General features: G+C 27.2%; 1 protein-coding gene and 1 pseudogene across 3 annotated transcripts; one reads left to right on the plus strand and one right to left on the minus strand.

Moving 5' to 3' along the window:
- Positions 1-18,929: 18,929 nt before the first annotated feature.
- Positions 18,930-20,913, plus strand: LOC112284394 (putative nucleolar protein 5-2; annotated as a pseudogene). Its single transcript, XR_016504225.1, has 5 exons — positions 18,930-19,088; positions 19,261-19,302; positions 19,419-19,598; positions 19,765-20,094; positions 20,270-20,913. The product of XR_016504225.1 is annotated as a putative nucleolar protein 5-2 (transcript).
- A 464-nt stretch (positions 20,914-21,377) lies between these two features.
- Positions 21,378-23,280, minus strand: LOC112284395 (uncharacterized). 2 transcript variants are annotated; one of them, XM_024524146.3, is made up of 5 exons: positions 23,130-23,280; positions 22,608-22,765; positions 22,229-22,420; positions 21,816-22,088; positions 21,378-21,675 (listed from the first exon to the last, which is right to left on the minus strand). In XM_024524146.3, the coding sequence occupies exons 1-4, from the start codon at positions 23,243-23,245 to the stop codon at positions 21,955-21,957; spliced, it is 600 nt and encodes a 199-aa protein (XP_024379914.1). In that variant the 5' UTR covers positions 23,246-23,280; the 3' UTR covers positions 21,378-21,675; positions 21,816-21,954. The 2 variants fall into 2 exon arrangements, 1 of the variants encoding a protein (XP_024379914.1); XR_016504226.1 differs by lacking the exon at positions 23,130-23,280 and having other exon boundaries at positions 22,642-23,026.
- Between the last annotated feature and the right edge of the window lie 973 nt (positions 23,281-24,253).

Genomic DNA, 24,253 nt, shown 5'->3' on the forward strand with positions numbered 1-24,253 from the left:
GACTAACCTTTTTTGTTTGCACACCCACTTTTTGCCATCTGACTTAAATCTATTGATTTTTGTCTCATCTGACCAAATAATTCTCTTCCAATCATCTATAATCTATTCCTTGTACTTTAGAATAAGATCCAAGCATTGTTTTTAATAGCAGATAGATAGTAGTAACATTTTTCCTTCACCATGGCTTTCTTATTCCATTTCTTAAGAATATTTTGAAAGATTTGAATTGACACAAGATTATTGATAATATTGTTAAGGTTTTTAGCAACTTCAACAAAATTTTCAGCCTTTTTAGTGTTGATTTGGAAAATGATTGTCTTTTCATCTACTACAATGAGCTTTTTTGATTTTTCCTAATTTAAAGTTTTTTTTTATTAAAAGTGATCTTTTTTACTAGTCTAAATATAATAGCTTTATTGTAGCTAAGTTTTGAAGCAATTTGGCTATAAGATTTTTGAGAATGAAGAAGAGTAGAGGTAATGTTGTCTTAGAGAGAGCAAAGAATAGGTGTCATAGTTGTTCAAGGAATTATCAAGGAGACAAGGATCTGACAAAAACATATTTTAAGATTAAAGATATAGAATGAGATTGATGGCAAAAGTGGTTTCAAAGACTACTATTTATATTATAGTGAAGATTATAGAAGTTTTTAGAAGTCTAAAAAAGCTTCTAAAAGCCTATGCAAGTTTCCAAAAAAAAATCCTATAAATATCTAAAAGGTTCTAAAAATTCATAGAAGATTTTAGAACGTCCTAAAATGTGATAATTTGGAATATGTCCATGCCAAGAATTGTGATTGAGAATGGTGCTTTAATAGCTACTAGTAAGTATTAATAATGTCATTAGAGTAGTAATAATATTATCATAATAAATCTGATGATGATAGAATGTTGTAATGTTGAATAATTGATAGAATCCAAAAATTAGACACCATGCTCATAAAATTGTTTCAATACTACTTCAAATTAGATTAGTCATAGCACCACAATTATCTAATGGATTTTTTTTAAGATGGATTCATTTAATAGTTGTAAAAGAGTCTTTTATTTGTTATACCAACTACATGTCATTATTCACTATAATTCATTTATAATACACTATTTTTTAAAAAATATATCAATATTGAAACAATTTTTTGAGTCATTTTAAGTCCAAAAGATATGATCTTATATTTGAAACATCCATAACTAATTTGAAAAGTAATCTTTTATTTACTTCTTTCTTTGATGTGGACCAAATTGTATCCTCCTCATAGATCTATTTTTATATAGATCTTTACTTTATTGAATTGATCAAGAAATTCTGAAATCAAAGATAAGAGATACCTATTTTTGATCGTGATCTTATTAAGTCCTTCATAGTTTACGTACATCTACAAAGATCCATCTTTTTTCTTTACAAATAAGATGGGAGATCTTATTGAAGTTTTCAAATGGCATATGAAGTTCTTAGCCAAGTTCTTGTTAATATACTTCTTCAATATAGCCAATTCATTTTGCAATAAGCTACAGATTGGTTTGAATGGTGGTCGAGCTCTTTCTTATAGATCAATTGAATAATCATAAGATTGATGCTTTAGAAGAATATCTAAATTCTTTTTTAAAAAAATATCTTAGAAATCTTGATACTGACTAGGAATATTACTTGACATCTTTCTATTATCAAAAATAGGTATGGCATATGCAGCAAAAGATGACATTTTTTTTGCTGCAAGCATGAAAGCTATTACATCTATTAATAAGACTTTGGATATATTAAGCTTATCTATTTCTATTTTATTATTGAGATTTTACATTAAATTATAAAAAAAATTAAAATTATAAAAAATCCAATCTATCTTAGAATTAAATTTTTTTAACCATAAAAATCCTAAAATAATTGGATTGAAAAGAGATATTATCACCTTAAATATTATTACATTATTATGATCTTTACTTGCTACATCTAAAGAAATAGTTTTATGGATAATATTTCTAGATGACAACAAATGACCATCTATGATTTCTATATGTATGGATTTAGTTTTCTTGATTAAAGATATTTCTTATTTCTTAATAAAGTCTTCATTTATAAAATAAATTGAGGCTACTAAATCTAATAATACAAAGACTTTGTGATTTTTAAGTCCTACATAGATATCTATTGTAAAATAAGGTGAGAGATGTAAAGAGAGAATAAAACCTTTATTAGGTGTTGCATATGATTCTAATCACATAGTCTCTATTATAGCTAGAAGAATTCATTTTTTGATATATTATCTTCTTTGGTAATTGTGCTCCTCATTTTGTGATTATATTACTTCTTTAGAAAATATTGAACACTATGCTTAGCTTTTCCATAATACAATCACAAATTTTTTTGTTGATGTCAAGTCTTTTTTTACTTAATAAGGAATTTAAAATGTACTGTATTAGATTGCATTAGTTTTAGCCATGATAAATAAATTTTTGCTAACTTAGAAGTTATTGTCAATATTTAACTTATTCTTTTCTAACCAAATCTTTGTTCTTGATGCCTTTCAAATAATTGATTGTCATATGCAATGGCTTAAGCATTAAATTATTCTAAAGATTTTATTTTTAATATTATCAATAATAAATCTTTGACATTATCTTTTAATCTATATAAAAATTGATTGATAAAGACTTTGTAATTTCAATCCTCATCACAAGCGAGGTTTTAGAATTTAGCAGCATATATGATAGTAGACCATGATCCTTGTTGTAAAAATAAGAGCTTGATTTCTACTAATCTTTTTTAATCACTATCTCTAAATATAGCCATAAAGATTTCTAAGAATAAATTTAAATCATAAAATAGTCATGAATTTTTTTTATTAATAGTATAAATCAAGAGAGGACACTTTTAGATAGAAGTGCATCTATGAATCCAACTTGAATAAATTTATCAAGATATTAGAAGAAATGTAATTTTAGATAGAGTTTGATTTATTGCAAAAATCTTCAAAATTTTAATCTTGTTCCATCAAACTTATTAAGCATACTAATTCTTATTTCTATCGTACTTGTAGAAATAAAACTTCTTAGAGTTGGTTGTGAGGTTGATCGACTTGTTTCCTTGAATTGCACAATTTTTTGTTATAGATTTTAAACTTTTTTTATAAATATAGGATTAGTGTTTATGTGGTTGGTGTTGGTGATGCATGAAATTTCCACTTTAAGAGTATTAACAAGTTTGTGAAGATTTGCAATAGTTGCAAAAACTATTTTTTATTTCCATAGAGTGTAGCATCTATGATTTTTCCTTCTATTTTAAATAACTTAATAAATCCACAAGTCAAATTAAAGAAAGGTAATCTTTAATCTCTAATATCAAATGAAAATTTTCACAAAGAAGGATAATCTTTTTTTTTTAAGAAAAAAAAAATGATATTAAGAAACTAAGCAATTTTTTTAAAAGTAAAAAATCTACAACCTTTAAAACACAACAATAGAAGTGAGATAATTCATTCACTTTTAAAACAAGATAAGTACAATAAGTTAGTACCTTTGTCAAATTTTCAAGGATATGAACCTCAAAGAATTAAAATGTCAATATACTTTTGTGTCACTCAAAAAGATTAAAAAATCACTAAAAAATAATATAATATTAAATTAAAATAGCTATTGCCAAAGATAAGAAGATTTAGAAAGTCTTAAGATAAGATTAAGGACTAAAAAGGAATTCACAAGAGTGAAGAAGGCTTCACTCTTCCTTTTATATATACTCTTAATTAGGAATTATGTAGCAATGTCCTATAAGACCTCCAAAGCATGTTGACATTGCAAGACACGTATCTTAACTTGCAAGGCAAGTTTTCTATATGTGCACCATACAATTAGTTTGTTTTGTAAGCTACCAATATATAGTTAATTTGCTGACCAAGTTTCTAATCTACCAATCAATTACAAATACATGAAAAATCAAAGCCGCATCTACAAAGCTTCTAAAAAGCTGCTTTAGAAAATATTATGAAATAAATTTATTTTTAACTACTTCTACTTAATCATATAGGTAAATATTAGACTAAATAAGTATGTCTATGACAAGAGTAATTAATAAGCTAGACTTTTAGATGCTAAATTTTAGGTATCAACTAGAATTCTAGCTTCAATTAATATATATTAACCAAGTTTGATAAAATCTCAAAATCTTTGTGTTATTTAGTTTTTAAAATCTTTATTGAATTTATTTAATATATTTTTTTATAGATTTTTATTATTTTTAAAATATATAAATTTTTAAAATCTATTTTTTAAAGATTTTAATGATCTTTGATTTATTAAATTTATCAAATTTTAAAATTATATAGATTTTAGAATCTTTCAAAATATAAAATTAAGTTTTTTAAAAATTAAAAAACTATTTTTTATTATTTAAATAAAAATAAATTATATTAAATTCTAAAAATAATTTAGATTGAAATTAGATAAAAATATAGACTATTTTATATGAAATTTGCCAAAATATTCAATGGTCTAATTGATTTGAAACTTTGAGTTTTATTTCAACTCTAAAATATGATTATTAGATGATGAATTGTATTTTATAAATAATTTTTTTTAAGATTTCTATAAATTTTAATAATATAGAAATAATTTATTGTATTAAATATTATTCTACTATTAATCACAATTTTTTTGATTTTATGTATTGATACTAAGGATTTGGAAAAAAAATTGTTGCATTTAAATTTTTTTACTTATTATTGTTGAAAAGAGAATTTAGAGTTGATTTTTAGATTTATTTTTAAGATCTTTCTAAGTAGCTTGTATGGTTGCAAGAAATTTTAAGTATTGTCCCATTTTATATTGTCTTAGTTTTTGATAAGATATTGTAGAGGCAATGTTTAATTAATGGCTGATATTACCTTTTTGTAGGATATTTGTTGGATTTGTAGTAGTTGGAAATGATGACCAATGTACAAATATTTTTGGTAGTGATTGCAAGTACAAGTTGCCCTTAGATATTGGATAGTTGCATGTATCCAATAAAATAATTTATAGTCTAGACTAATAGTCAATGTTTTTAATTTCTTTCATGAAATTATTTAAAAAATAATTCCACAATTAATTTTTTGGCTATGATTAGATAACAACAAGGCTTTTGAACTTATTTCAACATTTGATACTAATCATTAGCTTTGGATTTTGAACATACATACATTTGATAAAATAAAGGCATTGGTGAATAGTACAAGATTAGTTTTTTAAGCAGATAAGTGGAATTTTTCTATTCAAGTAGAAGCTCATATTTAATATATGGATGAAAGATAAGTACCAAAAATCTTCTACTATTAATAAATAATACGTCTTTAACTTGCTATCATAACATCTAAAATATAAAGTACTCTAATATTACATATGACTCAAGCAATACAAGCAACATTGATTGCTATAAAAGATCTATTAATTTTTGAATCTTTGCATTTCTCCATTATACATTTAGAAATTGAATACAAAAAAAATTAAATGCAACCAAATTTATGATATTAAAAACTTTTGATGTGAGAAGAAAAATACTTTTGTATAATATGTATACAATTAATAAGGTTTGTGGTAGTTTAAAGGAATATATTTACTAACAACAAATAAGTTACGATTTTTTTATCTAAAATTAATAAATAATATTAAAAATAGGAGCTAAATTGAATTTTTGTATCTTGGACTTCTTCAATATTTAATCACCACTCTTTATGAAATTTTTTTTTAGAAAGAAGAAATAATAATTTCATGGACATAAATATTGATTCAAATAATTATTTAAATAGTATAAATTAATAGAGGTATATGAAAGTAAATAAATTTAAAAATATCTTATAGAAAAGATTCATAGAAGCTTTATAGATGAAACTTTGTCTTTATACATGTCTATATGTGATTGGTAGGTTGAAAACTTGATCAAGAAGTTGGCTACATATCATACATATTGATGATTTGAAAATTTTAATGGATCAACAAGTACTTCAATTTTTTTAATTTGGATTTAAAAAATTGGACTAAAGAAGCACAGATTAGACTAAGATAGTTTGCTTGTGATAGCAAAAAAAAGTATTCTAGTTGTATTTGCAATTTCCACTATGAATTTGTGAATAGAGATCATATTTGATTGTAGTGCATTGATATCATATTTATTATGTAATTAAATAATATTTAAATATTTTTTTTATTTATGCCTAATATTATAAACTACAAGGTGAAATATAATTGGAAGTATCTACAAAATATTGTGAAAACATTTCTTCTATAGAATATTTTTTTGGAATTCTTTTATTTGTGTTGAGAATTTGTAACATCATTTATTATAGTTCAATCACCAAACACAAATATTCTTTGAATTAATATATATATTTTGAATTGGTATATATTATATTGGTAATTTGATAAGGTAAGTATGAAGTCATTTCTATCATTTTTCAATGACACAAAAGTCAATTCTAATCTAGTTGAGTCCAAATAAAAATACAATATTGATAGGTGAAATAAGAAAGATATATTATACTGATTATTATAATTATAATATAATATTTTTATAAAATTATAATATCAATTTGTAAAATTCCAATATACATTATTATTATTGTTATTATTATATTTTTGCCTAATTCACAAATTCATAAGAAATTATAGTGAAACTTATAAAGATCACATAAACTAGACTTGGAGCTGTCTTTTGATATAAATACCATACCAATCCTTAAATTTTTTTATTTTTGCTAATTTATAAATCTATATTTAATTTACTTATCAATTATTTTTGTTATTTGTTCTATTTTGACCTCTGCAATCAAGAAGCCTATGCCATGAAGTATTTGACTTGGTGATTTGACAATCATCTAAGTCAAGTGATATATCTGTTTGATAGTCTTGTATCTTTCCAAGCTAAGAGATCTAGATTTTGTGGATGTTTTGACCTTAGCTGATTTAAGATTCTACACCGAAGGTGCTTCACTAAATTAATTATATGATATTAATACCATTGCAAGCATTATCAAGTTGTCATCTAAAAGCAAAGAGGAAGTTTATACATCTTTATTTTTTTTATATCTAATACCACTTTATTTTTTTTTTGGTAACCAAATTACTTTCTAAGTTGAAACTAACTTCTTCCAAAAATAGCACCTAATATTGCTTTGATATGATTTTTGGCTTAAAAATTATATATTATATTAATAATTAACTTTTATAAAGAAATTCTTTAGTAGATATCACAAATATACATATTTATTTCAATAATTACTTAAATAATATGAATAGATAAAAATAAATTAAAGTAGATAAATTTAATAATATCTTATAGAATAGCTTCTTAAAAGCTTTGTTGATATGGATTTTATTTTGCATGTGCTTGTAATTAATTGATAGATTGGAAATTTTGCCAACAAGTTAGCCACATGTCACATGTATAGATAACTTGTGATACAAGTTAATTATGTGGCCCACATATAAAAATCTTACCTTATAAATTAAATCATATGTTTTACAAGTTGGACATAAGTTGAAGGTCCTATAGAACATTTTTATGTAGCTTCTAATTAGATAATATATATGGAGATAAGAGTGAAGCTTTTTTTGTTCTTGTCAATGTCTTTCTAATCCTTTAAGACTTTCTAATCTTTTTATCTTTGGAAATAGCCATTCTAATTTAATATTATAATATCTTTGAGAGATTCTTCAATCTTTTTGAGTGATACAAGAGTGTATTGTTTATTAGTCTTTTGAGATTCATGTCTTTTATAGTTTGATAAGGATGTTAATTCATTATTTTTGTTTTTTTTTTAGAAGTGGGTGGATTACTCCACTACTATTGTTGTATTTTGAAGATTGTGGACTATCCTCCTTTAAACTAACAATTTAGTTTTCTAACACTAATTTTTTTCTTAAAGAGAGTGGACTATCTCTCTTTGTAGAAATTTTCATTTAATATTAGAGGTTACAAATTACCTTCTACTAATTTTACTTGTAAGTTTATTTGAAATGTCTATAGAAGAAAAAATTATAGCTGCTACTCTTGATAGAAGTAAGAATAGATTTGTAACTATTGCAGATCTTTATGAGTTTTGCAAGCAAAGAAATATTATTGGTATACACATGAAAAAAATTAAGAATGAGATTCAAATTCTATACAAAGAAGTTATGTAATTAAAAGAAGAAGTAGATTAAATTTGTAATTGAATGTAATGAGTCTTATTTCTACAAATATGAAGGAGGTAAGGATAAGTATGCTAGGGAAGTTTAATAGAATAAGATCAAATTTTCAAGGATTTTTATAACAAAAGAATTTCTTGTTAAGATTTCATCTTTTGTAATATCTTGACAAATTTACTCAAGTTAGATTCTATAAACTAAAATAATCCCTCACTAGTTAGAAGCCTATTCTAATTTATAATAGTTTAACTATATAATTAATCTAATATTTCTTAATTAATGTATGATTTATAGACTAAAAAATCTTATAATATTTTATTTTAAGAATAAAATAACCATCCTAATAGGTGATTTATTCTAATTCACAACCACTACTTAAATTATAGAGTAATTTAATTAAATTTCTTTTAATTTCTTATTAAAAAAAATTAATTTTTCTAACTAATTAAATTCCACTCAAATATCTCAAATCAATAATATAAATTACTTAAATATTCACATACTTTAAAAATAATTTTTTATATGAATTAAATTTTAATTCATGTATTTTTAATTTTTAATTTCTATTTATTATTAATTTCTATCAAAAATTTAAAATTCATTTAAGGCAAATTTTCGTCCATAAATGAACTTTCATCTAAAAACGACTTTTCATTCATAAATAAAAATTCATCTAATTCCAAGCAACATTTATCCATAATTTATCATTTATTCTTAATTTAAGTTTACCTTAAGATTTTTATTTATTTTAAATTTAACTCATCTTTAATTAATAAATTCACCTGATAATTTTAAATTCAATCAACCTAAATCTCATTCTCATACAAGAATATTCTTATAATAGCTTCTACTCTAGAACTACTATTTGTTCCAATTACTTAACTTACTGAATGGATAGGCCTACAATGTGCCTAATGAGTTCTTACTATCTAACTACTAATTTCCATCATTAACACATTAACTTTCCTATATTAGTATACAGATATCAAAAAAATATTTATTGATTATAATTAATCACAATCCTTTTTGATCAGACCTTTATACAATTTTCCAATGGAAATTTTGAATGTAGAGGTGATACCTTTGAAGCCACCACTTGCCAAACAATATAATGTTGAAGGTGGATCTTAACTATAGATGATTTTTAATTGATCAACCACTATATAGGATGCTCTAAAAATCAAATCAATTTTGTATTGGAATTTTGTTTGGATCAACTCACTCCTATGTGCTTTTTTGGTCATGGCAATGCTCTTCAATACAAATTCCTCATGTGAATTATCTAGCACTCTATCAAAAAATCAAATCTTCACTTCATACAATGCTAAAGTCTAGAACACCATCCTTGAAGTGGAATCATGCCATGTCCATAAAATTCATAGTAATGCAGCAATTATATTGAAGATTTCAATGTATTAGAAATGAGAGACTGCTTGCAATAATTAAATCTCACTCTCCAATTATGCATCTAATCCAAGTGCTACAACATTTTTATTTTTTATTATTATCCTCATATACAATTAATTATGTCATCAATGCTTAAAGTTGCAATTACAACTTTGACTATAGCTGAATTTTGAATTGCTCATAATTAGTTCGACCACATTAGGTATGAATATTCAAAAGGAAAGAAATACAATACATTACTATTGTAGTTTTAAGGCTGCTATCTTAGTAGATCAATTTTATGCCAAATGTACTTTACAAATTTATGAATATTATCTCCTAAATTTATTTGACATTCTATCTGCTATCTAATATATCAAATTGTGCTAAAATCTACTTTAACCTATACAATCCTTATCTCCTATTGTAAACATTGACACCTAATGGCCTTAATTATATATGTTTGAATACTTTAATGTAGCAACAATAAGATCATCTACTTCAATTGCAAAAATATTATAGTATTGAATCTTTTGTCACACTATAGCAACACACAACCTTCTATTGAATATCTAATGAGTCTACTAATTGCCGAAGGAGATCTATGAAGATTGACAAAGATAAGAACTTTCTTACACATCTCTCATTAACTGCCACTATAGCATGATCTTGAGTTAAGGATAATATGGCATAATATTACTAAGACTAGAATGAGAGGAGAGAAAAGTGAATCTAGTCCATAAAGTGACTACAACTACTGCACAATCCAAAAAGTGATGATAGTTTAATAAGAATAGAAAAAAATGTTGATGCTTCTCCAAAATTTTGGAATCTCATCTTTATTCTAAAAATTTCAAACAAGTAAGGTATTCATTTTTTTTTTTTTTTCCCTTTCTCCTCTTCTTTTAAATTTTTATTCTTTTTATTTTTTTTCTTCTTATTATGTGTTTTAAATCATTGATTCCACCTTTACTTTTAACCTAATTTAAATATTTTAATGAAAATAAAAACTACTACCTTCAAATTTAGATTTATATTAGCTAAATTAAAGAAAAACTATCTATTTTAGAATTGTTTTTTTAATAAAGTTTTAAAAGATCTATTTGAACTACTAATATTCTATTATTTTTTTATTTATTTCAAAATTCCTACATTAACTTCCAAAATTAATGACTTAAAGTATCATAAGTATTTTTTTGCATTTAAATATATCAATGAATTAATTTAATAACTTAAAAATTCATATGTATATTTTTATTTAAGAGTGCTCTTTCTTGATTTTTACCTTTGATGAAAAAAGATTCATGACTTGTTTATGATTTAAATTCACCTTTAGAAGTTTTTATGATCATAATTGGAAAAAATTATCAAAAAAAGGTATCAAAGACCAAATTTGTATCTTTATAATAAGGATCACATTTAGCCACTATATATACTATAAAATTCTAAAATTTTATTTATAAATTTAGATTTACATGGATTGGAATGACAAAGCCATTATTAATCAATTTTGATATAGATTAAAAGTTAATGTCAAAGATTTATTATTGACAATGTTGAAAGCTGACTCATTAAAATAATTTATTGCTTAAGCCATTACATGCACAATTGATTCTTTGAAAGATGCCAAGAACAATAATTTAATTAGAGAAATATAAGTCAAGTTATAGTAAAACTTTTAAATTTTCACAAGCTTATTCATGAAATCTAGAACCTATATAAATTATCATAGTACATTTCAAACTTCTTATTGAGTAAGAAAAGACTGAATGTTATCATGAAGGATTATGCTTATATTGTGGAGAACTTAAGTATATTACTCAACATTGTTCAAAGAAGTAATGTAATTATAGAATGAGGAGCATAGTTGCGAAAGAAGACAATGTATCAAAAAATAAGTTTTTTTAGCTACAATAGAGACTATGTAGCTTAAATCTTTTGTAACATCTAATAAAGGTCTTATTTTATTTTTAAATTATTCACCTTATATTATAATAGAAGTTTATTTAGAACTAGAAAATTACAAAATCTTTTTCTAGTTAGTTTTGGAGCCTTAGTTTATTTTATAGATAAAACCTTTGTTAAAAAATAAAAAATATTTTTTGTTAAGAAAAATAAATCCATGAATATAAAAGTCATAGATGGTTGTTTATTGCTTTCTAGAGGAATTATCTATAAAATAATTCCTTATAGATGTAACAAGTAAAGATTATAATAGATTAATAATATTTAATATTATTATATTTATTTTTAATCAAGTTGTTTTAGGATTATTGTAGCTAAAAAAGTATAATCTTTAAATAGATTGGATTTTTTATTTTTTATTTTTTTGTTATAGTTTAGCCTAGGATTTTGTTAATTAAGTAAATATCCATAAGTTCAATACAACCAAATTCTTATTAGTAGGTGTAAGAGCTTTCATGCATGGTGCAAAAAAAATGACAACTTTTGATATATATGTGACACCTATTTTTGCTAAAGAAGAGACTTCAAGTAGCATTCCAAGATATTTTTAAGAAAAAGAATGTAAATATTATTCTAGAATATTGTTCCTATGATTGTTCTATTGATCTTCAAGAAAAATCTCAACCACCATTCAAACCAATCTATAGCTTATTATAGAATAAGTTAATTGCATTCAAAGAATATATTCATGAGAACTTGACTAAAAACTTTACATGTTATTTTAAATCTCCAAGAGGAGGTCCTATCTTATTTGTAGAGAAAAAAAAGATAGATCTCTATGAATAATTTTGGACTATTGAAGACTCAACAAGATGACCATTAAGAATACATATCTTTTATTTTTAATTTAAAAACTTTTTGATCAATTCAATTAAGCAAAGATTTGTGCAAAAATAAATCTATAAAGAATATATAACTTTGTATGCATTAAAGAAGGAGATGAATGAAAAATTATGTTTTAAACTAGGTATGGATATTTCAAATATAATGTCATGCCTTTTAATTTCACAAATGTACCAGCTTCTTTTCAATATCTAATGAATAATGTCTTTTTTGAGTTTCTTAATGATTTTGTTAATTATTATTTAGAAAATATTATAATCTATACTAAGAATATAGAAGAATATGAACTTTATATTTTTTATATATTATAAAAATTGATAATTAAAAAATTGTATATCAAGATAGAAAAATATATATTTTACACTACTCAAGTTGACTTCTTAGAATATATTATTTCAAATAATGGCCTTATGATAGATCCTAAGAAGGTCCAAAGTATCATGAATTAAAAGATCCTAAAAATAATTAGAAATATATAATATTTTTTGAGATTTGTTAATTATTACTAAATCTTTATTAAATTTTTTTTTAAGTTATTATTCTTTTTTATGTTTAACCTACAAAGACAAACTTGAGTAGGGCAAAGAAGTTGAAGTATCTTTTGAAGCCTTAAAGACAATATTTATTTTTGCACCAATCTTGTATCAAGTTGGCTTTTTTAAGGCATTTTTTGTAGAAAAAAATGCATCAAAATTTGCTATGGATGTGGTCTTATAATAAATGGCAAAAAATGACAAGCTCAATTTAATAGCTTTCCATTCTAAAATATTTTCGACATCCAAGATCAACTATGAAATCCACATCAAAGAACTTCTTGTAATTATAAATTTATTTCAAGAATAAATTCATTATCTAGAAGGCTCTTCCAATTCAGTCATTGTATATATAAATTACTTAAATTTCAAGTATTTTATAGTAGCACATATTTTGAATCTTGGCCAAGCTTGCTAGACAATGTCTTCATGAAGATTTGATGTTATGATCACTTATTGACTAAGAAAATAACAAGGTTTATTTGGCATTATTTTTAGATGTTTTTATTTTGCATCCAAAGAAGTAGATGTAATTTTTAATCAATAAAGAAAAATTTCCTTAAAATTGGAGTATTTTTTTCTTTATGTAATAAAATCAATATTGACTATTGATTCATTATTTTTCAATAAAGTTCAATTAATCTTGATAAAATATTTTATGATTTTATATTTGTGATAATAGATTTTTTTATTTAGATAGCACATTTTGTACCATATATAAAATGTATCACAAATAAAGAAACAATTAAGTCTTTAATTGACAACATCTATTGTTATTATGGATTGTCTAAAGATACATTATCAAATAAAAAGACTCAATTTGTATCAATATTTTAAAGTACTTTTTTTCAAGATATTGATCATAGATATAAAACTATTTTTTATTTTTCATCCTCAAATTAATAGATAGATGAAGTGTATTAATTAATTTTTTGAGTAGTATTTGAGGTATATCATTAACTACTAATAAGATGATTGAACAATTCTTTTATCATTGGTAAAGTTTATTTATAATAACATGGTATATTTTTCTATACAAAAAATATCTTTCTTTATTAATTATGCTTATCATTCACAACTTGATATTTTTAACTTTTCAAAAGTTGATAATCATATAATAGAAGATTTAGATAATTATTTATTTGAACTATATATAATAAAAAAGATATAATTAAAAAAAATCAAGAATGACAAAAGTCCAATAGAGATGCCAATTGCAAAAAGCAACCTCAATTTCACATTGGCAACAAAGTATAGTTGTTTTGTCACAATATCAAAACTAGCTGCTTTTATGATAAGTTGGATTATTACAAGCTTATGTCATTTCCTATTTGTGAATAAATAAATCTTTTTGCTTATTGATTATATCTATTGGAGTTTATGAAGATCCATCTTGTGTTCCATGTATCTCTTCTTGAGTCATATAAGATAAAAAAATATCTTAGGAAGAAGACAAATGCTAACTTTTTTTATAGAAGTAGATAATAATCAAAAGTTTGAGGTGGAAAAAGTCTTAGACTTAAAACAAGACCAAAATAGGTTGGAATATCTTATTTATTGGCATAGAAATAATACTAATTAGCACACATGGAAGCCTACTAAGAATCTTTTAAATACACCAAAGAAAGTTGATACTTTTTATTGATGACATGTATCAAAATTAAGATAAAGAATAGAAAATCTTTGTTATAAAAGAAATAAGATTTTAAAAAGATTTTATTCTACCTTCTATCTTTGTTTGTAGCTTCTATGTATTTATAGTGCTAAAAAAAATAAAGAATCAACAACCAATAGATTTAAGTTAAGAACTATCATTTGCTGACTTATCAAATAAGATATTATAATTGTCATAGCCTTTAAGATGACGTAATAGAGATGAAGATCCTCAAAAATAATATATTATTTTTTAAATAGATGGCAAGATATAATGCATTTGATATCATGACCTTAGAAGAGACTTGCAATATTTGATGATTTTATTGGAAGTAGAAATGTCTTCTAATCGTATTAAAAATATTTTATTTAAAAGAAGTTACAAAAGCCTTAAAAATAATTAAATAACATGGTCATCTTCTTATCTTAGAATGATATTTATTAATAGCTAAAGGGACCTATGAATTACCTTCAAAAGAAACAAAGATGAGAGTATGTGGCAAATACAATTTATTGCATCTTAGACATCATCAATATGTAATTACCATTTCTTGTAGAATTTGTCCCTAAAAAAGAGGTAATGTTACAGACATACATATTTATTTTAATAATTATCTAAATAATATGAATAAATAGAAATATATTAAAATAGATAAATTTAATAATATCTTATAGAGAAGCTTCTTAAAAGCTTTGAAGATATAGCTTTGATTTTATACATATTTGTAGTTGATTAGTAGATTATAAATTTGGCCAACAAATTAGCCATGTATTATATATGTTGATAATTTGTGGTACAAGTTAACTAAGGAGCACACATATAGAAAACTTATCTTGCAAGTTAAGATATATGTCTTGCAAGTTGAATACAAATTGGAGGTCTTATAGAACATTTCCACATAGCTCTTAGTTAGATAATATATATGGAAGTAAGAGTGAAGCCTTTTTTTATTCTTATCAATGCCTTTCTAGTTCTTAGACTTGTTTTAAGACTTTTTAATCTTCTTGTCTTTGGCAATAACCATTCTAGTTTAATATCATACCATCTTTGAGTGATTTTTTAGTCTTTTTAAGTGAGAGAAGTGTATATTATATTTTTAGTCATTAGAAATCTGTATCCTTGACAACAAGCTTTACTTGTAGGTTTTTAAACAATCCTTGTTGTTGTATTATGTAACTTCTTGCTTAAAAATGCATCAAGCATTTAATTATAGAAGATAATAGAAAATTACAATAACAAGATTCTAACAAGTCTAATAGAATTTTAATTATATTTCAATTAAATCAAAAAAATTCTAATCAAACTTCAATCAAATCCAAAAGAATTTTTAAAAAAATTACAAAAGAAACATAAAAAAATCATAAATCAACCTTAAACAAAAAAAATAAAAAAATCTAAAAGAAATAATAAAATAAAATTTCTAAAAAATAAAAAATATTCTTTTTAAATATTAAAAATAAAAATCCTAAATAAATCTTAAATAATCCTAATAAAATCCTAATATAATTCTAATATCTTAAAACCGTAATAAAATCCTAATAAATCCTAAATTAATCTTAAATCAATTCTAAAATAATCCTAATTAAATCCTAATAAATCTTAATGAATCCTAAATTAATTCTAATAAAATTCTAATAAAATCCTAATGAACCTTAAAAAAATATTAAACTAATTGAAATAAATCCTAAATAAATTCTAACCAATTTTTATAGTTTTTTAAAAATCTCAATAGCTATTAATTAAATTTTTGATCTCATTAAAAAAAATTATTCATATTTCAATCTATAAGCAAATAATAAGCATAAAAATTTGGAAAAAAATTGAACTCACTAATTAGTTAATTAAAATAATAATAATAAAAAAATAATAAAAAAAAAAACTTCTAAAATTCTTAGATATTGGTTGTCGACTTTTTTTAATGTAAATGTTGATCTTTCAACAAAGATTACTCATTGTTGAACCATTTAAGTGTACTCCAATTCTACAAGTATTTAGATACTAAAGCTTGATATACTTTCACAAATTTTTTCTTTGATCAAGTCTACAAATTTCTCAGGATCATAAAAGACCTCATTGATCCTAAAATTCAAAAATTTGAAATCTTTACTTAATAAAACTCTCATATCCTTCAATCTAACCATTTTATTGATTTTAATTTTATAAATTATTTTTAAAACAAAAATATCAATAAAATCACAATAATTCACATACAAAATTGCTATTGTATATATAAATTCTTCAAATATGTAAGTCTTATTTTATTTTTCAAAATTGAAAACCAATTTATACATCTTTTATTTTGAAAAGCTCTCAAACACTCAATATGCATCTAAATTACTTAAAATCAAAGCTAAAATGATCCTTCTAAAGTTTTCTCTCACAATTTTCTCTTTAATCAACAAAAAAAAAAACTTATAATTGCTATAGGTATGTGCTTTTGTATCTTAGGATCTAATTTCAATCTTAATTCAAAATCAATCCACTTTGGATATTAATACTTGGTATCTTGAGGTAATTTTTAATATTAATTATTTTCAACTTCCTTCGAAAGAAGTCCATACTATTTCTTTTTTCATTTACTTTTTTTTGCTTTATTTATGACCTTACTAAGTAAGTAGAAGTTTTTTATATAAAAAAGCAAGATTAATATTAGAAGTATTTATTACTTTTCTATCTTTTATCTATATTTTTCTACTATATCTTTTAATTAGGCTCTTATATAATACAACTCATTTTATTAACTTTCACCATATAATTATATTACAATACAATATCATGAGTGATTTTAAAAAGACAAGAATCGTGGAATCTGGATTCTTAGTTTCATCTTAGTAAAGATAGAGGGATAGCGTTCCCATGGATTGATGTAGGTTCAATTTGGAGCTTTTTTAAATGAGGTATTAGGATTAGCAATAGGATTTCATCTAAACTTGATAGAAACATTATTTATGAAGCATAATGGATCTTCTTTGTAGTGAAATTGAATTTCTTTCAATGTTTTCTAATCTATAAAGCTTCAATCCTAAAGTAAATTACTTACATCTTTATATCTTTTGAACTAAATTTTTGTGAGTCTATAAGAATAACCTTTGTTGTTATTTTTATTAGCTCTTTGATTGCCTCTTGCACTTGTATTATTCAACTTACATAATTGGCTGTTGTTTTGATTATATAATTTGCCAACAAAAGCTCCTACTATTCTATTAGAGCTTTGCTTTGGTGAATAATTCTTTTTCAATAATAGATAATTCTTTTATTTCTTCAACTTAAGTTACTTATTAAGTTATAAGAATAGCTTGTACTTTGGCTTGTTGGTCAACTTTCCAAACTTCTTGCTTCACTTGTAAATTTTCTTTTTTCAATCCTCTTGTTTTCTTTCCTTACTTTCTAAATTTTTTATTAGCTTTTTTAATGTCTTTTTGAGCTTATGTGAGCTTCTCTTAGATTTCTTTAATTTCCACATTTAGTTCCTTTATTATAGTATCTAATTTTTTAATCTTTTTAAGGTTTTTCATTGTCTTTATTGATTTAGAGATTTTGATTCAATTGTTGGATGTGCCCACCCTTATGGCTCATTGTGTTAAAACTTCGTACAACTAACAATAGCTAATAAAGAGATAGTGAAGCATCATATGTGAACTTGCAAACAACTTCATTGAAGGTATAAATAAATAATTTTAGTGGTAAACCATTTTAGTCTTTTTAAGGTTATATAAATATGTATTTTTAATATGTAGCATTTAATAAAAATATAAGAAATATATATATATATATATATATATATATATATAATATTTAGCTTGAATTAAAATTACACCTATTTTTATTGAAGACTTAATACTATTAATCTTCTTAGTTGTATATTATTTGTAAATGTTTTATTTAAAATATTTAATTCTCCATATTGGTTCAAAATATTATATTAAAATTTATAATAATCAACCATATAAAACAACCATATTATTAAATCAATAATTGATAAAATTTGAAATAGTTGTGTAATAGACATTGTGATCATATTTATTTATGCATATTTTTATACCTTTGTATAGAAAGTTACAATTTAAAAAAATTCAATTCAACATCCATCTACATGTGTGCTTAAACAATAATTTTGATTCAATCCTTGGATGCATTCATATATTTGCCTAAAAACAATCACAACATGTGACCATAAAAGTATTCTCTGGATAATGAATGAATCTCGACGTCTTGTGAATAGTACTTTTTCAGTGAATTTCATAGAACACAAATATCTACATTTTCAAATTCCAAAATTCTTGACATGTGTGCCCTGCCGTCCTCATTGGACAAGCTTAACAATTTGCAGCGACATTCATGTCCAAAAGTCAAAAGGCAAGCGACGGAAAAGCCCCAACTCCCAACCCCTTCGCCTCAGTCAATCCGATCCCGCGGACGCAGACTCCCCCCGACACAGTTCAGTTGCCAGGGCCCATGTCTAGACTCACTCTCGTCTCGGTGAAGAACTGGGTGGCAGCTCAAGTCTGAATTACTATGTTGGCGCTCTTTGAGACGCCGGCGGGGTTCGCCCTTTTCAAGGTCCTGAACGAGGGCAAGCTCGATGCCTCCGAGATCGGTCAGCTTTCTCTCTTGGGTTTAGGTGTAGAATGCGGTGTTTGATTGTAGTTGAGGTTCTGAAGGTTGGCCATGGTGACAGTTGTGTGCGGTCTTGGTTTGATGGATGTTGATGCTGGGCTTCAATCGGGTGCAGGAATTATACAGGGAGTTCGAGACGCCGGACCTTGCACGAAAGGTACTTTATTTTTTTTCTTTTGTTTACTTGATTCTTCAGCTTGGTGGGAATCTGATGTAAAGGTTTAGGGCCAGGGTTGATGCTCAATGCTGACTAGTTGTTTGTGGGGTTCGTAGACGGTTAAGCTGAAAGCTTTTGACAAATTTGAGAATACCACCGATGCGCTGAATGCTGCGTCATACCTCGTGGATAGCAAGCTGCCCAAGGGCCTCTACAAGTTTCTCAAGAAAGAATGTCAAGGAGAGACTCTAGCTATTGCTGATTCTAAGCTCGGGAAGGTTATTAGTGACAAGCTGGTGAGTGTATATCTCTGTTCTTCTTTCATGGTTTTGGGCCAGGGGTTTAGGGTTTTAAGCGTTTGCATATTGTATTTGGTACGGTTTGGAGGCGTAATGCCCTTGCTTTCATATCCTGCTGCAGACCAAAATTTGACTGTACAGTGACGAATGTGTGTGCGAATAGGAAATCAACTGTCAACAATGCAGCCGTGGCGGAGCTGATGAGGGGCTTGAGGGTCACGATATGGCTCCCATGAGTCTTGGACTGTCCCACAGCTTATCGCGATACAAACTTAAGTTTAGCCCTGACAAAGTGGATACCATGATTGTGCAAACCATTGGGCTTTTAGACGATTTGGACAAGGAGCTAAATACGTATGCAATGAGAGTGCGTGAATGGTACGGATGGCACTTTCCTGAGCTTGCAAAAATTGTTCAAGCTAATGTGCAATACGCCAAATTAGTGAAGTTGATGGGCGGCCGGACAAACACCGCAGACCTCGACTTCTCTGGGGTGAGTGTTTGTACGTACCGCTTGGACTAATGCTATCAAAGACTACTTAGTCATCTACTTGATCTTAGTGTGTAGCTTAATGCGTTTGATGGACTTCCCATCATTTGCAATACTTTTTGACCCACTTATCTCAACAAATTTACAAAAAGCTGCTTCCACTTGTAATCCTGAACAGATATTACAAGAGGAGGTTGAGTCTGAAATGAAAGAAGCAGCAGTCATTTCTATGGGTACAGAAGTTAGCAATCATGATATGTTGAACATCAAGTCCCTGTGCGACCAAGTCATTGCACTCTGAGTACCGAGGCCAGCTTTTTGACTACTTGAGGAGTCGTATGAATGTTATTGCACCAAACCTTACTATTATGATAGGACACTGTACAGGAGCCCGCAGCGGAGCCAGCTACCGTACCAACTACAGAGGTTACACCCCAAGCAATGAAGAAAAAGAAATAGAAAGTTGTTATACAAACTCCCTACGCCACACCGCTACAGTGGCCGTGGCTGTGGCCGTCACACCAAAGCTCACGAAGTCTGGAAAGAAGAAGAGGAAAGCTGAAGCCGAGGCTGTAGCTGAGGCCACAGTGGAGGCAACCAACGGAACAGAGAAGAAGAAGAAAAAGAAAAAAGAACAAGGAAGAGTCTCCATAGAAGTAGCACTTTACAAGTAATAGTCAGCACAATGTTATTGTGCACTTGGAGCTAAACTGATGCCGATGGCTCAAACACTAATCCTATCTCCAAAAACCAAATGCACATATCCGGCTCTAGTAAATGTCAGCGTGCTCTGGCTAATTAAAAATCTACAGGCACCGAGATTTTGATCACAGAAAATAGGGTTAGTATTCTTAACTGAGACATGAGTAATCTTACCCCAGGTATGGTGATTTGGTCTGTGTCTGGACTCTATCAGAGAGCAGCCAGACCTACTTTTTGTATGTACATTATTTTAGGCTGCTCCAGAGGATTGTCTTTTATTTTTTATTTTTTATTTTTTTGTTTCCTTTATTCAAATTAAAACTCTTTTGTACTGGGTCTTGTGACCATGACATAGTTCATCGTAAGAGATTTTTTTCGAATCGTTAAATTCCTAAGCGCAGTCTTTTTCGTTGACAGGAAGCTTCACAAGTCTGAATACTTCAAAAAGAAGTAAATTTGGCCCAAATGGATTCCTTGTACTTCATGATTGGTAATTGTTTGTTGGTAATGGGAGGGAAAGCTGACTGTACAGCGAAGAAGGTAGTGCGCGTGTCTGCAGTTCATGTGACAATTGTGTGCAGTAATGGAACGAATTGGCATGTTGCGAGCTTTATTATTTTTATGGTTGTAATTTTTTGGTTCAGATGTGCCGTCAATGCAGCTGGACGCTTTAGACGTGATTTTAGAGCCATGAAATCCTATAACGATGTCTATTTTTGCAGCCGAGTGCATGATTGGATCTGTCCGATTGATGTCAGCTACTTACTATCGAGCCCATAAGTTACTGAAATTTTGAATCTTCAGGCTTTGGTGAAACTGCAGGACCGTATTTTGAAGAATATGGATCCAATTGAACCCAATCTCCTCCAAGCAAGGTGGAGTCTGTTACAATGAAAGAAGAGAACTCAGCATTAAAAAACATGATTGAACTTGATGAACCCAATCTGGATAAGGAAACAGGCAGAAGTACGCATGCTTATGAAAGGGATGTCGAATGTATTCATGGACTCGTGAATACTGACCTTGAATCCTGATCTCTTCTTCTAACTTTTCTGAATGAGCAGAACCTAATAGTCGTAATGGAAGTGACCACTACGAACTGTAGATGACAGCGAGAAGTTCATTATTTCTCCGGTGAATGATCCATGTCATTGCTGCACCTTATAGAAGGCAGACTCTACGTACTGAACTCGGCGTCGAACTATGTGGTATGGGTCTTGTTTGCAGCGGTTTTTTGTGTTGTAAGGAGTATGGTTGAAAGTTGAGTGCTGAGAAAAGCTTAGCGAACGGAAAGCCTGCGATCAACACAAGAAAATGTGGAACTTGAGAACAGTAAGCCGCAAGACCTGAGTGGTATAGCGCATCAAACTGTAGAGAGAAGGATGGTTTGAAATACACTTCCTCTTCTAAGTACCCAAGAAGAAAAAACTCCAACCAGGTTCGAAGGCCTGCCCCGCTGCTGTCTGTCCAATTACAATTGTTGATCTGGTCCTTTCCTGTCCTGGGTGAAGAAATCCTGGCTTGTAGATTGCAGCACTATCTTGCATTTCACGTGAACCATATTTCTTGGGGACACTGCTCAACTGCCGAAGTTTGAAGGCCTTAATATGACATTGCTTCCGGGGAACTACAACAGGCACATGAGAGGGAAACATAAGCTGTTCCGAGTTTCTGCACATCTCATGAGCCTTTGAAGTTGCTTGGGAGCATTACCAATCCCACATCAAGCCAGATGATTTAGCCCTAGTTAATATCAAAAGAAAATCACATGAGAAAACAGATAATTGTTCTCCATGATGGTGTTAGCGCATTACAATGTAAAGTCCTCATCAATGGCTTTGGTCTTACAGCACAATCAAAAGAGAGGTCTCCGGAGTTGGGCACTAGTGTTAAGTCCAGCAAAAAATGATGTTTTCTAGAAATTCTTGACCAAGGTATAGTCGCGTCGCAGAAACTTGCTTGATCTTCAGATCTGCATCTCCACACAAAATGACCCGTAAAGCTAGAGATTGGTGAAAGCCCCATTCGAGCACAGTTGAATCGTAAGCCCACTTTCTAGTATTCTTTTTCACCTCAAACTTCAACTTTCGGGGAATGGAATCAAAGTAACATCCATAAACTGTGATTTAACTAAATATCCTCCATCGCAAAATCCAGAGGAGATTCTTCAACGGCAAAGATTTGTTGGGAGCTGAAGTTGTGTACTGAAGTCATGGAGGTTTGAGGGCACATACTACAAACCAAAACAATGTCTCAGTGACCTCACAACACCAAAGACTTAGTTAAGTCGATGAGCAACAATTGTGCATATGGGTAAGAGTGATCAAGAAACTCACATCAGACAAAAATATACATCAGATTGATTAGACACGCCACCAAATCGAGAAAGATGAATCTTTGTAAGTGAACCTAGATTCCATTGTAGTCCTTTTCTGTGAGCTGAAAAGAACATTTCAAATGTAGCTGGGCGGAAGTATTCTCAAATGTAAGGCAGGCTCCTACGCAGCCTTGTCACAGAAAAAGAGTTGTTTATTCGACATCCTATGTGTGGTCAGCAAGCGCAGGCACATGAGCCAAGGCTCCCTCATTATTCACTCTAAGCTTTTAGGCGTCAGACTTCGAACCTGGGACAAGGGTCCAAGTCAATGCAGAACGTGCCCAAAACTAGCAAAGGAAAAAAATATATGTCTCAAAAGATTTTTGAAGATTTTACAAATATTAACAAAAACATTGCTGATAGTTTATAAGACCAATACAAAGATAATATATACTAATCTTGTATTTTAGATCCAAGATTTTTAAAAGCAAAAAATTCTAAACAAAAAAATATATATTTATAATAATAAATCTCATTTTATAAATATAAATAAATAAATATATCTTATATTGTTACCAATGAGAAACATGAATTGTCTTAAAATAAACCATAGAATCAAAGAATATTTTTTGCTAGCTAAAAATAAAATAAAATATCTAAAATAGATAAATTTCAACCATATAAAAATTTCAAAGACATAAATCTCAAAGAAAGAAAAATTTAATATACTCTTGTGTTACTCAAAAAGATTAGAAAGTCATTCAAACATAGTAATATATTAAACTAGAATGGCTATTGCTAAAGATAAAAAGACTATAAAGTCTTGAAATAAGACTAAAAACTAGAAAGGCATTGACAAGAGTAAAGAAGGCTTTATTCTTGCTTCTATATATACTATCTAATTAAGAGCTACATGGTAATATTCTATACAATCTTTAATATGTATTGACTTCGTAAGATACATGTCTTAACTTGTAAGGTAAGTTTTCTATATGTGCGCCACATAAATAGTTTTTTTTATAAGCTACCAACACATTGTTATATTACATGGTTTTCTATTTGGAAATACATTAGGTACCTAGCTGTAGAGAGTTTAATTTTAACTTATTGGCCAAGCTCCAATAAGTTATTTAACCTTTAAAG

The sequence above is a fragment of the Physcomitrium patens genome, chromosome 7 (assembly GCF_059467195.1).
Source record: "Physcomitrium patens ecotype Gransden chromosome 7, ASM5946719v1, whole genome shotgun sequence".
Classification (NCBI taxonomy): Eukaryota; Viridiplantae; Streptophyta; class Bryopsida; order Funariales; family Funariaceae; genus Physcomitrium; species Physcomitrium patens.